The sequence below is a fragment of the Cervus elaphus genome, chromosome 7 (assembly GCF_910594005.1).
Source record: "Cervus elaphus chromosome 7, mCerEla1.1, whole genome shotgun sequence".
NCBI lineage: Eukaryota > Metazoa > Chordata > Mammalia > Artiodactyla > Cervidae > Cervus > Cervus elaphus.
Genome location: NC_057821.1, coordinates 21,545,193 through 21,562,841, shown reverse-complemented (window position 1 = coordinate 21,562,841; position 17,649 = coordinate 21,545,193). Strand labels below are relative to the sequence as shown.

Genomic DNA, 17,649 nt, shown 5'->3' with positions numbered 1-17,649 from the left:
AGAACTAATAGAATTAGATTTTTTACTACTAACTTCAATTTTTAAAAAATTAAAGGATTTCTTAAAAAACACAAAGATGATTTTTGTTTTTATTTAACTACCAATAAATAAGAACAATTTTTTACCAAAAACTTACTGAATATATTTGAGTGAATGTCTCTAAAATACAATCAACATCTCAATTTCCAGAAATTATTTATAAATATGACTTCATCCAGATCAGGCAGGATCTAAATATATGATGAAAGATCTATAAAACATTCCAATTAAAAAACTATAGGAGGCTATGCTGAAGTCAGAGCTTTCGTACTTCCAAACTAAAGAGAAGGAAGAAAAATACAATCACCTTAAAAATAAGAAAGGAAGCACATTTTATAATACAGTGATAAAAAAATTTTAGTGTAACTGGCCTTCACGTTCAAATGTAAAGAAATGTTGACCTGAAGCTAAAAAATACATTAAGACATTAAAAAAAAAAAAAAAATTAAAGGAAATACCAGAGAACTTTAAGGGGATTTAAAGAATTCTCCTCTGGTTTATGTGATCTTGAACACTTGCTGTAACTGTAACTTACTTTGTTCAGATGCAAAATAGGGAGAAATGGCATCTGCCTCTTAAAGTCAGTGTTAACATAAGAATATATATGAGAAAATGTGTCTAAAATGTTAAAAAAACTAAAGAACAAATGCAAACTGCTACAAAACAACCATTACCACAAAGTAATGACTGTGTGATGCTTTTAACAGTGAGACCTTTATCTAGACTTTATCTAGACTTCTCTGATGCAAAAAGAAAAAGGAAAATGACCTCTCAGTATTTCATTTTATAACTGAGACGTATAAAAGACCAGGAGACAAAGAGGATTAATAGGCTTAAAAGTGAGTCCTAAAACTGAAGGAATAATATTTAGCTAAAGAAGTAAACCTTGCTATATAGAGAGATAGAGAGAGAGTCACGAAAAGTCTATTTTTCAGAAATGGAAACAACAGTATTTGCAGATTTCAGCGGGAAAAGAAAAATATTCTTCTTAAATATAATCTAGCATGGCACTGAAAGTCTAGTTCATTCATATCTGCCCAAGTAGGTGGTATGGTCATTCCACTATGAAGCGATAGAAAGATAAATGGCTGACCTTTTAATATCCATCTCAGTTCTCTGAACAGTGAGAAAGCTTTTGTGAACCACAAATATTTTGTCCATTTATATTCTTTGAGTTTCATTTTCTATTTTGGCTTGGAAGATTTTAAACAAATTTTAATTAATTTCTACTATGTCCACACACAAATCTTATTTTCAGTAGTTTCTGAAAACTGTATTTGCACTTTTTTATTTTTTATGCACCATCTTTCCACATGTTAACTTACCTGTTTCTTTAGAGCTTCTAACTGTAAATGAATCTAGGTCTACTGATTTTGGTCTAAGTGGTAACTGTTCAGAATCTAGCTTTGGTTTTGATACTGGCTCAGCTTCAGATTTTGATGAACTGGTAGAAACATCTCCATTAATCCTGAAATGAGAAGAATCAAACACATGCAAAAATCATTTGTATCTGAAGCATGACCATCTTTTAACATTGTGATTTAATAGTGCAATACTGATTTTTCTTTTTCATCTATAAAATTATTTCCATAAACATAAACCTCTACCCTAAGACCAATCATAATAAAATTAGAAATATAAATAAAACAGTTTAACGTAAGTGTATCTGCTTAGAGTGAACATTAAGATTAATAACATTTACACAGATTACAGTCTATAAGAAAAAGATGAAAAGCAAGGACTTTAAAAATAACTTTGGGATTTAAAAAGACATAGAACCAAAATTATGTCAAAAGCAAGTAAATCAAAAAAAAAAAAAAAAGCAAGTAAATCAATAAACTAATTTAAAGTTAGATAAAACCTACTTGGTTACAGGAGGTGGTGGAGGAACCGGTTTTTCAGGTCTTTTTGGGTACAACGCTCCAGATCTCAATAAATTATTGGCTTTGGTAGGTGGAACAGGCTTCTTGGGTGGGACTTGTGGAGCAGCTGGTTTAGAAGGTTTCTGTTCCAAAACTGATTTTTCATCTGATTTTTCTATTATTTAAAAATATTTAGAAAGTTACTAATAATCAGAACTATTTTTAAAGCTAATGTCAGACTAGAAAGGTGTGAAACAAAAAGAAGACACTATTTGTGTATGTGTACACTGTTTTATCTGTTTTAAAGTTATAACTAAATTATTTATGAAGTGTTAGTCGATCAGTCATGTAGGACTCTTTGCGACCCCATGGACTGTAGCCCTTCTATTCCATTCCCTTCTCCAGGGGATCTTCCCAATTCAAGGATTGAACCTGGGTAGCCTGCATTGCAGGCAGATTCTTTACTGTCTGAGCCACTTTAAACTTAACTGTCATTTTAAAAAACTCTACCCTGGTAGGAAGGGGGACCACTGATAATCTTCTTATTAACAAAGAATGCCTGCTTCTGTCTTCCCACCATCCTTTGCTTTTAGGGTTGGTATTCTACTCCAGTATAATCATGCATAATTTACTCTAAGCAGAAAACAACATTACCTAGACTTAAATCCAGTCCACTTTCTAAAACTGAAGTATAGAGAACTAAAAATGAGTAGGAACTCTAGTGCCATTTAATTTATATTTAATTTATTTAAAAATAACCATGATGATGAAAAACATTTTTTGAAAAACTGAGGCTAGATTAACTAGCTGCAGATAAGAAAATGACAGGCTTATATTTATAATTCTTATCATTATATTAGGAATTTTATTAGTACAATTTTACTTAATAATTTTATGAGATAGTTAAGAAAATATGCTGGGGAGTAAAATTAAGAACAATATCATGTCATGTTAATAAAAATTTTGTCACCAAAAAGGCATAGTTACATACATAATGACATAAGTTCTTGTTCCATATTTTATCAGTGGTCACTTGGAAATGCTTTAGAGAAAAACACAGTACTCTGCAAAAAGCAGGAAGTATATCCTTAATTCATTCTACTTTCCTAACATTTTAGAAAAGTTTAGGACAAAAAAATATATACCCATATTTATCTCACTGAAGTGACCTGAACTGGAATGTGACGTATTTTCAGAAGTCTAAGTACAAAGTTCAAGGAGCTATCATCACAGGAACACATCTGAGTAACCCTGCTCCCGCCAAGAACTAAGCCTTAGCCACATTAAGCTCCTTCTCTTCATTCCTCTTTCCAATCACCACCTCAATGCTCCAATCCAAAGGTGTCTTCTAACACGATAGATCACTTCCGAATATTTTAAGTTTACACCAATGAAATCATAATATGCTGCTGTGTGAAACTCTATTGTATTCATTTGTTGCTATGCTATCTATTCTTGCCTGAAGAATCCCATGGACAGAGGAGCCTGGCAGGCTACAGTCCATGGGGTCACAGAGTCAGACACGACTGAACGACTAACACACACAGGCTATACTGTATCCTGGCACATGAATGTACTTCAATTTATTTATCCATTCAACTACTGATAAGACATTTTGTGCTCTTTCCAATTGAGGGTCAATGCAAACGATGCTATGATAAACTTTGAGTCTTTTGGTGTACATATGGAACACACATTTCCTGTGAGTATATAATTAGAAATAAAAGCGCTGGGCAACAGGGTCAACTGTAGTTCTCAAGGGTAGACATAACGACGATTTACATTCCCACCTACAATGTATGAGTGTTCTGATAATCTGGATCCTCACCAATGTTTAGCATTGCTAGTCTTTTTTAAAAAGTTTCACTCATGTTGGTGAGAATCTTACTTTGGTTTAAATAAAATTACATTTCCTTCCTGAGTAATGAGTTTGAGTAACTTTTTCCTACTCTGGTAAGAATGAAGCAGGCTACTGAAAGGTATGTCCAGAAAAGTCTTCGCCCAAAGTGTTGGGATCATTACTACCCTGAAGGACAACATGTGTGATGAGCATAGCACCTCAGAAAACAGTGAGAATGACGCTGCAAAGCAGGTTTGAGACAACCCAGGCGGAGGCTTGGGCAGGGAGGAGGTAAACTCCATTCTCATGATCTGCAAAAGTACCCCATGAAATAACGGGGAGTCACCTAAGAGTCAAAGGTCAGATGGTGATCTGTTTCATGTTTTCTAGTAGCTCCATTTTTATCTTTATCAATAAGGCAGGGTTTTTCAAAGGACATGCTCTGTGAAATGGAAATCAAGAGAGAGATAAAAGTAAGGAACACACACTGGAGGAATATACTATATCTCCTGTCAGAAGGCTAAGGCTCCTCCAAGTGGCCCTAGCTATGATTTGAAAAAGCTCTCTCTGTTGACTCTGGAACAAGAAAGAGAGAGAAACTTATGTTTATTTTTTTAAAGAAATAATGTAATCTATGTCTATAATAGCCAGACCCTCTGAATTGATACTGGCTCTCCCTGAATGCTAGTTAACAGGCTTTAAAGAACTGACCTTATTATTTCTTGCACCAGATTAAAGTCATGCCAGGTTAAGGAGAACATTCTCAAAATATTAAGAATTGCTTTCTTTGTTGTATTTGTATTTTCACTTATTTAAAAATTTCTTACATTTGTACACCTAAACTTTGAAATCAACACTTCATAGTAAGCTTTAAAATTTTTTCAATGAAGAGTTTTGGTGGTTTTGATAACATTTAGAGATAAGGGGGGGGGGGTCTTTTTTATTCATTCACATAATTACCACTTCTGGCATTCTTCATTACTCTGTGTACATCCAAATGCCAATACAGGATCATTTTCCTTCTGCCAAAAAGAACCTCTTTAAACTGTTCCTGTGTAGTACATACAGTCTACTGGCAAAGCATTCTCTCAGATTTTATCTCCAAGTTTTAGTTTTGCCTCCACTGCCTGAAAAGTACTTTTGCTAGGTAGAGAATTCAAAGTTGACAGTTATTTTCTTTCAGACTTTATGTTTTTCTCTTTATCACTGCTTTTCACAGAACTTATTATGATGTGCCTTAAGGTGATTTCCTTTCTGTTTTTTCTGCTTTGAGTTCACTGAGCAACTTGGATTTGTGTGCTTCAAGTTTCTTCCAAATCTAAAGATTTTCAACCATTATTTCTTCACATATTTTTTTCTGTCCCTTCTCTCTCTCATTTCCTCAGGGACTCCATTCACACATAAGTAAAACCATTTTCCTTCTGCTGCCTGAAAACTGCTTCTAGACAATAAGCTGGGTTAGGGTGTGCCTCATTGGTTTCAATGATAACTTCTCTCAGTGATAACAGCCCTATGCTATCTGTTGTCCAATGTCTGAAACCACTGTTAAATGTATTTTACCCAGCTTCCTAGCTGTCTAACTCAGGAGGGCAAATTCAGTCCCAGTCACTTCCTCATGACAAAGATTTTGAAAAAATAAATATAATAAAAATGTGTTACCTTCCATTTTGTTTATAAGATCAACTGATTGATTTTAGGAAATATAGGAAGTTACTACCTTATTTTAACAAAACCCTTACCTACTTGATAAAGGGGACTACAAAACAAATAACATAATGGAAATATTTAGTAACAAACTTCTTACATTTGTGTGTGTGTGTGTGATGGTTCTATATATCTTTGTATGATGAGCTTTTCATGTAGGACAGATATCATAACCAAGTACCAAAATAAACTGATCCAAGATGTGGACCTAACAATAGCTAGCTATATCACAAGACCAATCAAGAAATATCTTTGCATCTAAATTTAAAAATCTCAAATGCAAAAAAGAAAAGGAGGGAGTTGAAGATATAAAAACTTTCCATGGTGAGCCCAGATTGTGAGAAAGAGATAAAGCTATGAAGGTGTACGACATTCAGAGTCAAGAGTGTGGTTGCTACATTTAGTGAATAAAGTAAAAGATAATACCAAAAATGTAATTTGGGATCATTCGGACCAGGATGTGGAGCAACAGGAACTCTCACTCACTGTTGGTGGGAATGCAAAATGGTGCAGACACTTTGGAAGACACTTTAACGATTTCTTACAAAACTAAACATGAACCATACGAATAAGTGATTACACCTCGTAGTATTCACCCAAGTGAACTGAAAACTTATGGACACACACAAAGGCTGCTCAAGTGTGACAGCAGCATTATTCTTAACTGCCAAAACCTGAAACCAACTTCAGTAGGTGAATGGATAAACTGTGGTACATCCAGACACTGGAATATTAATCAACACTGAAAAGAAATGAGCTATTAAACCATGAAAGGACATTGATAAACCCTAAATGAATATTACAAAGTGAAGACAATGTGTAAAAGCTACGTAGTGTATGATTCCAATTATATGACACTCTGAAAACCACAAAACTGAAAATTAAAAGATGGGCAGCTGTCAGGGGTTGGGGGAAGGGAGGGATGAAAAGGACAGAACACAGAGGAATTTTAAAGAGGCACGGCTATTCTGTATGATAGCACCATTATACATTTGCCCAAACTCATAAAATGTACAATGCCAGAGGTGATCCCCAGTGTAAACTATGGACTTTGGACGATGCTGGGTCAGCAGAGGCGCACTGATCGTAACAAGTGAACCACTGCTGGGTACACCGATAGAGGGGAAGGCCGTGCATGCCCAGGGCAGGGAGGATACGGGAACTCTGTGCTTTCTGCTCAACTCTGCTGTGCTTCTGAAACTTCTAAACAAATTAAAAAAAAAAAAAATACACTAAAAAATTAATCTGGTAACAATGTGAAATAGAAGCCAGATTAAGGACTGAAATAAGAGAAATCATTAAGTTAAGAGAATACATTAACACTTTAAGCAAGAGACAGGGCAGGAAGTAGAATCAACACTGGCAGTAGATACAAAAGTATTCTGCAACAGTGACAAGTTTTTTGCAAGTATATATAACCTTCTCTACTAGATACAACCACTGCAGATCTTGTGTACAAGGAGAAGCAGGTATTAACAATAACAAAACATTTTTTTTCCAACAAAATACATATGGTATCTTGGAATACCTTTCCAAGTTTACATGATAAATATACACAGTGAAAATCAAACAATACATAATAAATCACTTCCACGTTTTAGGTAAGACCTCACTCTTACACCTAAGAAAAAAATTTTTAATAGATTTCAACTGGGACACTATAAAAATAAGAGTATAACTGTTTAATGTTTAGTTTTCTTACACATTATTAGAAATAACTGATTAAATGCTACATCCTTACTGAAGTGATGGTATAACTTTTTCATGAATGTAAATTGGTATCAGTTTGAGTAAAATCTTAATTACCTATTGATCTGGCCAAACTCCCTCCCAGAAAACCCCAAGAATTTCATAATACATAATGAACACCTGTTAAAAATCAGTGTCAGTGACTCAATGTGGAGACACATTTTTCTCTACACTGATAATGAAAAGAATATTTAGTTTTTCTGAAACTGGAAATCACCTCACCTTTTTCCTCAGGCTTTGTGGGAAAATACTTCTTCTCGGTACCTACCAGGTCAGGCTTTGAAACTAAAGAGGGGAATAAAGTTAATACTTTAAAAAAAAGATAGTTTTAGAGCACAAAGGTAATTATACTACTAAAAAGCAAAAAGTTGAAAAAAGAACGTACGATGAAAACATGGTTTAACAGAATGAACACTATACTGCAATCACTCTGTATCCAATCCTGAACCTGCCACTATCACCATGAGTAAGTGACAGGACTGTGGTCTCAGTTCCTACTCTATCAAGCAAAGGAGTTCACACGTGCTACAATACCACTGCTCAGCAGAACTTTCTGTAATGATGGAAATACTCTGTTTTTGTATGGTCCAATACTGACCACTGAGACCTGAAATGCTGCTACTGCAACTATGCAATTAACTTTTAAATTTTATTTAATTTTAATTAATTTTAAAAGCCCAGTATGACTAGGGGCTAAAAACTCTCCAATGCCAGCTTCTACAAAAATTGCCTTTAAAGTATCCTTGCTCGGAGATAAGGTTAGCAAACACAAAGCTGAAACTATGGAGGAGGGAAGGACTTGTGTTACTCAAAAAAAAAAGCAAATCTTTCAAGGAAAAAAAATTGGACTACACATTTAAAAATCAGAAGTTATGCGTTAGAACTTAAAGAAATAAAGTCAGATTATAAAACATTAACTCTGGAAAACACTTCTAGGTACCCATCATTTATTCAAGTGTTTAAAAAGGAAAAACAAAACTCTTCCAGTTTGCTTAAGCATTATCACACTCTTTGAAGAGTATATAAATAAATCAGTACTTGGTTGTGACACTGAAAAATGGATTGTATCTGAAAACTTATCAGCTAGGTAAATATTTAAGATTTAAGCTTAGTCAATTTTCTTAACTCAAAATGTCATAAAATATCCAAATTATTTTCAAAATCCCAATTTTATACAGTTATACTTTAAAAAAATACTGATAGCTATTAATACACATGAACAGTCAATTTTCATATATTTTTTAAAATTATATATAGTGTCATAGCATTTAATTTTTGCTAATGAAAAATAAATGATTTACAGAAGACCCAATTTCATCATTTTAGAACTTAAAAATATAAAAAACAGAAAACTGAATAATCTGTTTCTTACTTACTTGGACTCTTAGCAGGTGGTGGTGGTTTCTTTGGTTTCTATTAAAATAATAATTGTGAAAACAGTAAAACACTTACATATTAAATATTTACAGTTAAACTCTGATCATAAATAATCTAAGTTACATAAATACCTCTCCTTACCCCAAACCCGCTAGAAATTATAAAATGGTAAGATCCAAACAACTCCACAAAGGATCACAGACAAAAAATTTATCCTATTAGAACAAATGCCTCCTTGATCAAAATTCAAATATTTCAAAAATTATCATGGACTTAGATAAACTTAAAAAATCTTAATGATGAGCAAAAACATTCTTTCCTATTTCCCCTATTTTAAGATTCCTATACACCATTTTACCTCTCTTTACCTGGCAGGGAAAGAAAGAGACTTTATTTTAAAATAAGAGGAATACCTAATAAATTTATAGAGCTTTTACTTTTGATTATTCAGGACTCTCAAAAAGAACATAAAGGCAAAGGTCTATTTTTCAATTTATTAAAATTCTCTTGGGTTTACAAGCATTCACTCATTTTTGCCTTAAAAAACCTGAAACGCATTTCTAAGTTTGTGAATTTGGTTTTTCCAAATTAAAAATAACTGATAATCAATACTCCATGAACATCTAATAAGAGCCAAAAAAAGAAAGTGGGTTCATTAACAAGAGTATAAATATGAAGTGTGTAAAAATAAAGCACACCTGAAGCCTGTTGAATTAATAATGAATGAAATTTAGCAAAGGAAGAATCTCAGACAGTGTAAGCCTTCACACATTATCCTTTTGTAATTTACTTTAAATAAAAGACTGCAAAGGTTTAGAGATTTCTGCACTGGCTTAAATTAAATATGGCAGACGGCCTTGCTAGGGTTTGCCAGCTCTCTGTGTAAATCTTTTCCTCTTGTTTAAAAATTCATTAATCCCTCCATAGGTGAAAAGAAGGGATCAAATTGTAGAAAAGCAAAAGATCATTGACTCAATCTCACTTTATTCACTGTGAGAAGTGAGATCGATACATTAAATCCTGTAAGGAGGCTAAATAAAGCCTTCTCACTGTCCCAAAAATGCAGTGATAGAGTAACAGTAACCAACAGTACCTTAAAATAAAAATTTTCAACAAAATTAAACATGACTTAAGTCAAGTGCTAACTTGTCTAAATAGTACAGCCAGTCTTTTTTCTTTTAATCATAATAAAGTAATAAAGTCTAAGTTAATTTTTAGTCAAAGGAAAAGAAAAACAGGAACAAAACACAGAAGTGATACATTGTTTTGTTTCACCATAATTCAAGTAACTTTTACCTGATTATATGAATCTGAAACTCCTGGAAAATTACTCAGTAACTATGTAAAAAACTTGTTTAAGAAATATTGGCAAAAGGTTTTTTAACTTATCATCATCAATGAAAAAGAAAGCTTACAGGAAAGTCCTTATCCAGTTCATTTATCTGAACAGCAAAATTGTCTGGAAATACTCCTTCTTTACCATTCAGTTCACCCTTCCACCAGCCAGTTTCTCCAGTTTCCTAAACCGCAAAATGAAGAATAAAGATAATAGTGGTTATGTCTAGATAAGAAAAAAAGTTAGCAACAACATAAGAAAACACTGAATTCCATTAATTTTATAAGGAAAAAATAAAGACCTTAAGCAGACTTTGAGATCCTACTAAAAAAATATATTTCCCCACAACATGAGGGTTAAAAATAATTTCCAATACATCAATTATAACAATAATAGACAATAAACATTTGCTTAAAAAAAAAAAAACCTTTCTGATCACTTACTATATGCCAGGTTCTCAGGTCACAGAAATAAACATGATAAAGTCCCAGGTCTTTCATAGCTTACCTTCTAGTGTGAATGCAAGACTACTGAAAAAATATTTCTATGAATAAATTAAGTTATTCACTGAAAAACTTGAGAAGTATCTTACCTTACTTATCAACTGTATTATCTCCCCCTCTTTAAAAGTCAGTTCATCTTCATTAGTACCTTCATAGGCAAATAGCGTTCTACAGTATTCCTTAGCTAAAATGAAAAACATAAATAAAGTTTATATATAAATTACTTCTTTCAACAAATACTTATTAAGCCTCCATTTTGTCTAAAGAAATGAACACTAGAAGCTTTTGGATGATTTCAATAATTTTAGCTAATCATGTTGAATTAAATAACAAGTTTCATTAATCATTCATTCAAATAGTTACTATGTGCCTACCTGTTCCAGGCACAGTTCTAACTGTACTGGATACATCAATGAACAAAACATCCAAAACTCTTTGACCTCATGGTGTTCACATCTAGGAGGATTTAATACTCTGAGGAAGTAGTACAATGTAACAAGTGTCTTCAACAAGTCTAATAATACATTTGAGCATGCTTCACTCGACACAAACATTTCATTCAAAAACTTACCTTTAACTTTACCTTCAGTGTCTGTTTTTGTTATCTCCACACTCTGAGTTTTGGATCCTAGTGACTGTGTGATTAAAGGCTAGAATAGAAAGGATAGTATCACCTATTTTAAGTTATAACAAAGCTAATAATCTTAAACATCATTTCCATAAACAGTTATCTAGCTTTCCCTAACAGTACTTATAGTCAGGTTAGTAATACGACTGAAAACTTTGCCATGAAACAGATAAATATCTGAAAAGCTATTTAAATGACAGCCCAGAACTTCCAGTTTTAAAACTGTCTTAAGGATAACAAACATACTCTGACACCCAAAATGCTGTGATTTATTTTAGAACCTCCAAAACAAATAAAAATAGCATTTGAAAATGTACCATGTACCAATCTCTGAGCTAATAAGCACTTAACATGCCTTGTAATTTAATCCTCGGAACAATCAGAATAAAGTAGGCACTATCAGTCACTCTTTTTATAAGTCAGAAAGCAGTTAAATAACCTGACCACAATAAAAATAATTTAGCAGTGCAGCCCAGATTTGAATCTTTAAAGTTGGACCCCAGAAGATGGGCTCTTAAAGGACAGAACTGAACTTCCTTACAATGAGACAAAGAAAAGAAAGTCTTTATACTTACTTCAATGCTGCTATCAGAATGAAAACATTTAGGTAATGTTACAATTGCAACTTTAACTTGTAACTAGTTACCTTGTAACTATATAGTCTAGTGGACAATTTTCCACTGTAATCAACTACAGTAAGCCTTTCATCATGTCTTAGTGTTTCCTTAAGTTCTCTCCTCAGAACTAACACTACATGTGGCCTTAAACTTCATTAGTTAAAAACCTGAGCATACTGCTAACTGGTAATATCATTGTGTACTCTATTTATCTTTTAAAACACTCACTTTAATTTCTCCTAACTTTTCTCCATTATATCTTCCAATCTGGGGTTGCCTACAAACACAGCAAATGTGCTCTCTACTTTATCAATTCCTAGGTCAGTGAGCAAAGCAAGTCTTGGAAGGCCATCCTATATGGTAATCCTGAGAGTGCTCTCACTTACAACAACTCTTTAGTGAACATTAACAATGGCAAAAGAGGGGCTTCCTTGGTGGCTCAGTGTTGAAGGATCCGCCTGCCAATGCAGGGGATACGGGTTCAATCCCTGGTCCGGGAAGATCCCACATGTCATGGAGCAACTAAGCCTGTGTGCCGGAACTACTGAGCCCATGTGTTACAACTTCTGAAGCCTGCACTCCTCGAGCCTGTGCTCCACAACAAGAGAAGCCACGGCAATGAGAAGCCTGTGCACCACAGCTAGAGAGCAGCCTCCGTTCACTCCAAGTAGAGAAAAGCCCACACATCAGAGAAGACCCAGCACAGCCAGAGATTTAAAAAAAAAAAAAAAAATTATTAAAAAAAAAAATGGCAAAGGAATGCTTACCAGTGTAATCAATAATCAGATAAAGTTATTCAACATAACCATTGCTTTAGAGTTAGAAAGGGTCCTCAGATCATCTAGCCTCATAATGCAGACACTGCTTCTAGACACTCCTAGCTGTTACAGGACTATATAGCACCATGCCAACAAGAATTCTAATCTGTACATTTAAAACCAAGAATGAATTAGGTCCATAATCCTAATGTCAGACAGTCACACAGCCAGGAAAAGGCAGAAGAGAAAGTGCAAGCTCTCTTTCCCGAACCTAACTTATTATTATATAAGAAAATATGTAACAGGCTGGGAAAGGAAGAAAAAAAGTTGAAACTAACCATTTTAGGAGAAAATTTCAGAATATATTTCACCAACCAAAACAGTCTTAATAGTGAAATGTAACTTAAAAAAACACAAGTAAATACTAAAACACTTTCAAATATTATGAGTTAAATAAGACATAACAAAGGAGAACCAGAAGGGAAACAATACTTCAAAAGTCAAGGGACAAGCCTCCTGAAGTAAGTACTCAAACTAATCTCCAAGGTGTTAACACCAGAAACAACAGACCTGAAATAAACATCCTAAAGACTGTAGCTATTTCCCCCCCAAAGTAAAAACGTAATGATTTATTTTAAAATCTCTTATTAGATGGTACATTCTCTTTGATTTATTTCACAATGCCAGTGAAATGCTAGTAAGAAATAAAGTTCTCCATACATCTAGGGCTAGTGATTACTAGATTTCATCACTACTAACAATCCAGAGAAAAATTAAGCAAGGCCTAATTTAACTTACTATCTCACTGTGAATTCATTTTAAAATGGCCCATTTTAGGGCTACTTCAAACTGGAAGGCAAAACATATAATTTTAGCTTTAAAAGGAAAACAAAAATATACTTTGCTTTTATATTTTTATACTATAATAACTAAAAACTTTAAAATTTCCACTAAGAAAAGTTTGTGTTAAATTTACTCCCCCAATCCAATTTTATAAGAATCAAATGTAAACATTAAAGGAAATCACTTAAGCTTAGAAAAACAGTTTCTCACACTCTTCTCATTCATAACCTATCACTAGCAATCTCAAAAAAGAAAAGGCAGCAGAGTTGCAAACTAATTGTTACATTTTTAAAATGCTTAGAGAGAGAATGAAGGGGGCCAATCTAAGGAAAGCTCATCACTACTACCTTCTCTGGTTTTTTCTCCTCTGTTTCACTACTGGATGTTCTTGTTCTCAGTTTCACAGAGCCTTCTTTAAAAATATCTCCAAATCCAATTCCTCGAATTTTCTTTGGCTGGGTAACTGATGCAGGTGCAGTTTCAGTCCCATTCCCCAGAGAGTGGGGTAAAGGTGAGGTAGGCCCAGTCAAAACAGTTTCTGAAAGGATAATTGGTTTTTAAAGAATGACACCTAAAATCACAAAAACCTTGACATTCCACTTCCATAGTATTTATATCCTATACCTCCTAATAAAAAAAAGGTAGAATAAAAACAAAATTGCTGAGTAGTAAAATATCCTAAGCACTTTATACTGATTTTTTTCTATATTTAAAAACAATTTTATATATTTCTAATTAGTAAAAGGCCAATCAGAAATGCAGAAAATCATAGTATACCAGCTTCTTAAGAAGAGTATGTCAAAATTTACCGCTTCTTTACAAAGATGACACAAGACAGACAGTAAACGTACACAGCATGCTCAGTGACATTCAATGTACTGAATGAACAGATATATACATGCTGACTTAATAATATTCATACTTAGAACTTCCCTTTACGTACTTCAACTTTTAAATTTCAGATTTGGGAATGCACTGGATCCATGGGAAATGCCATCAAACCCACATATCACTGCTTGTATTTCTCACAGGGGTGAAAGTACATGAAAAGACAGTTTTACAGGCAAAATACAAGGACACTCTAAACAACAAAGACTAAGAATATTTGACAAAATGAAAGGGCAGTCACTTTATTATAAAAACTGAAATACAACACTTCTCTAGAGAAGCAAAGCTTTTCCTGAAATTGACTACTAAAAGGATATTAATCTTGAGATTTTTATATAGAAACCACTAAGTAATAGATTATAAATTTACCATATTCCTATTAAAAAATATAAAATGGGGCTTTCTTATAGCTTTTATTCCACAGTTCTTCAATGAAAACAGAGGGCATGAAAATAAATTACTCATAAAGGCTCAGGTAATACTGTCTACCTACTGTCTAGAGTCAGAATTATCTTCTTAGCAGTAATAGCCAGAGTTTAACTGGTCAAACCATGAACACATCCCATATACTTCATTCTATCTATTAAAAGAAGAAGGAGTGTAAGAAGAAACTATGTAAAATAAATGCAGTGGACATGGCATTCCAATACTAAAAACAAAAAAAGAACACATTTTATAATGTACAGTTGGTAATTCCTGTAATTCATCTATCTGAAATAGATGCTATTTTACTGACTAAAGAAGACTGTCAAAACATCAGTTAACACAAAAGATGTTATATTTCATTAGGACACAGGAGTAGTGGACCAATCAATTCTCTAAGACCCAATGGGTAAGATATCAAATGCTTAAATTAAAACTCAAAGGACACCACATCTTCACTAAAGTTCTAAAGACCTTATAAAGTGCTCACTTCTTGGCACTTACATCAATATGCAAAATCTCTCTGCCTGAAAATTCGAGTTTTTAAAAAAAGGGAAATTACAGTGTACTTCAACCACTGACTTCCCACCCCATAATCACAAAGCTCCACTTTTAGAATGCACTGTTATTGTAAAGGGGTTAAGCAAGCAAGGAAGTACATTTTTAACAGATACGATTCTGCCAGGTTACGAAAATTCAAATAAGGCTGAATAGTGCAAGGAAATGCCCAAAGTACTCATAATTATGAAGTAATGAACTACTTCCAAATTTAAATTCAATTTCTTTTGCTACTGATCCCTCATGGACTTTGAATTTCATACAATATTTTAAGGGCTCAGTTTATATGGCATCGTAAAGACTATTTCACTATACACTTTAATTCACACTAAATTTTAATGTTAAAAATAAATATCAATAGATACAACATCTATGACACTTCATGCCAATATGTGCCCGAAGTAATTCAGGGGACAGTTTGCAAAGTAGTAATTGTCCCTGCAACATTCCTATGTTGAAATCCTAGCTCCCCAAGTGGAGAGGTGGGGCTTCAGACAGGTGATTAGGTCGTGAGGGCAGAGCCCTCAGGAATGGGATTAGTGCCTTACAGAGGCTCCAGACAGATCCCCTGCCTCCTCCAACTTGTGAGGACAAAGTGAGAAGTCAGCAACTATGCACCAGAAAGGAGCCCTGCTCTTGGACTTCCCAGTTTCCAGAACTGTGAGAAATAAATCTCTTGTTTTTATGCTACCTAGACTGAGGCATTTTGTTACAGCAGCTCTAATGGACTAAAATAACAGCCTTCGCATCTTGACACTACACTGTCTTTGAAATAAAAAAGCAATACCAACACACTTAAGGTTGTATGTCTACACCTCATTACCTATGAATCTATGGAACCATTATAAAACTGCCAAATAACACGACTGTGCAAGTGTGAATCCCTGAACATTTTCACGATATACTTTTCCATAAAGAAAAATATCTACTTATCCCCATGCCAACACTTATGAATTTAATGTCTCTTAAAAAAAAAAAAAATCTCTCCTAAATCCCTCAGCAGTTCACAGATGTAATTCCAAGTTTTGGGATAAAGCTTTTTCAATTATACTTTTGAATGATGAGCAAATTTAAGAGTAATTTATAGGAGTGTCTCTAAATGACAGAGATCACAAAATTATTAAATGACATTCTGGCTGCACATGGAAAACAAAATCTACTATGTAAATACAGAAAATCAGAGGAAGTTTCTTTTAAACTTCTAATATTTCTTAAGTAGTCAGGCCATTTGCAAACTCTGATCACAAATGTATGTAAGTAGACCTTAAGTGGGAAGAAATCAGGTAACTTAAGCAGTATCATTTCATAATAAGGGTACTATAAAGTTTACTTTGGGTTGAAGCAGACATCAGAGGGAAAAATAGTAAATTATTTACCTAGAAGGGAATACCCACTCCAGTATTCTTGCCTGGAGAACACCATGGACAGAGGAGCCTGGTGGGTACAGTCCATGGGGTTGCAAAGAGTCAGACACGACTGAGCGACTAACACTTTCACTTTAAGTCCTTGTCATAAGTTGCTTTTTTAAAAAATAGATAAACTAAAGCTCGTAGTTCAAAAAGATGAGAGACTAAAAATATACAAAATAAACACTAGTCATATACAAAACTAGTTTAAATCCATTCAAAATTTTTAAAATAGTCTACCTGAATCTTCCTGGGCTTCATGAGTTTCAACATCATCTGTTACTTCTAATTCTTTCACAAAATTGGAGGGAAACAGTCCCAACTTGTTGTTCAGGGTTCCACTCCACCAGCCTTCTTCCACCTGAAAGAATTCACAACTCAAAAATAATAATAGTTTCCCTTAAGTTTTCACTTCCCCCACAGAAAAATTGAGCTATAGAAATGAACAGGCACAAAGTTAGTGGTGCAAAATAATCCCTTTAAATCTATAAGAAAAAACAAAGGGGAAAAAATTTTAAGTAGATTAAATCTATGTGGATTGAAATAATCAATAGCACTTTGTAACCCTTCCACAATGAGATCTTATAATAAACCACAGAACAGAAACAAGCCATCCAATCTGAATTCTGGACCCTTGCAACTGACAAACCTAACAAAACAGTGTTCTCTGCCACAAAATTTGGAATGCTGCAACAGGAGATAAGCCAATTCCTTATCTGCTGTGATTCCATCTCTTGTTTGTAAAATGGGGATAAAAATTCCTATCTCCTTAGGTTGTTCATAAACTTAAAGGAAATAATAAGCTTGAAACACTTAGAATGGTGCATCAGGAATAATGTGAGCTTGATGAACACTGTTATTATTGCCACCTGGTAGAAATAAACCAGAACTGCCTTTTATATAAACACATGGAATTTAACAAAAACTAGTGATAAATTACATGTTATCAGACAAAAATCAGTTGCAGTGGCAATACTTGATATCAAAATATATACTCTGAAAATGGCATCTTTAGCTGCTAAATAAAACTTTGATATTCCTTTAATGATAAAAGTAGATATATGAAAAGCTATTTTTGAAATATTTAAAAATCTTATTCTAAGATATTAAAATGAGGC

The 17,649-nt window shown here is 33.7% G+C and overlaps 1 protein-coding gene across 3 annotated transcripts in view; it reads right to left on the bottom strand.

Annotated features, from left to right (window-relative positions):
- The window catches only part of LOC122697162 (CD2 associated protein), an 84,394-nt gene that overhangs the window by 17,082 nt on the left and 49,663 nt on the right, over positions 1-17,649 (bottom strand). For all 3 annotated transcript variants that reach the window (XM_043907672.1, XM_043907671.1, XM_043907673.1), the window contains 9 exons: positions 16,772-16,892; positions 13,604-13,794; positions 10,982-11,060; positions 10,500-10,594; positions 9,987-10,091; positions 8,571-8,607; positions 7,417-7,479; positions 1,905-2,076; positions 1,365-1,507 (listed from right to left, as the gene is read on the bottom strand). In XM_043907672.1, the coding sequence (XP_043763607.1) occupies positions 1,365-1,507; positions 1,905-2,076; positions 7,417-7,479; positions 8,571-8,607; positions 9,987-10,091; positions 10,500-10,594; positions 10,982-11,060; positions 13,604-13,794; positions 16,772-16,892 (1,006 nt within the window). The remainder of the gene's footprint in view (positions 1-1,364; positions 1,508-1,904; positions 2,077-7,416; positions 7,480-8,570; positions 8,608-9,986; positions 10,092-10,499; positions 10,595-10,981; positions 11,061-13,603; positions 13,795-16,771; positions 16,893-17,649) is intronic.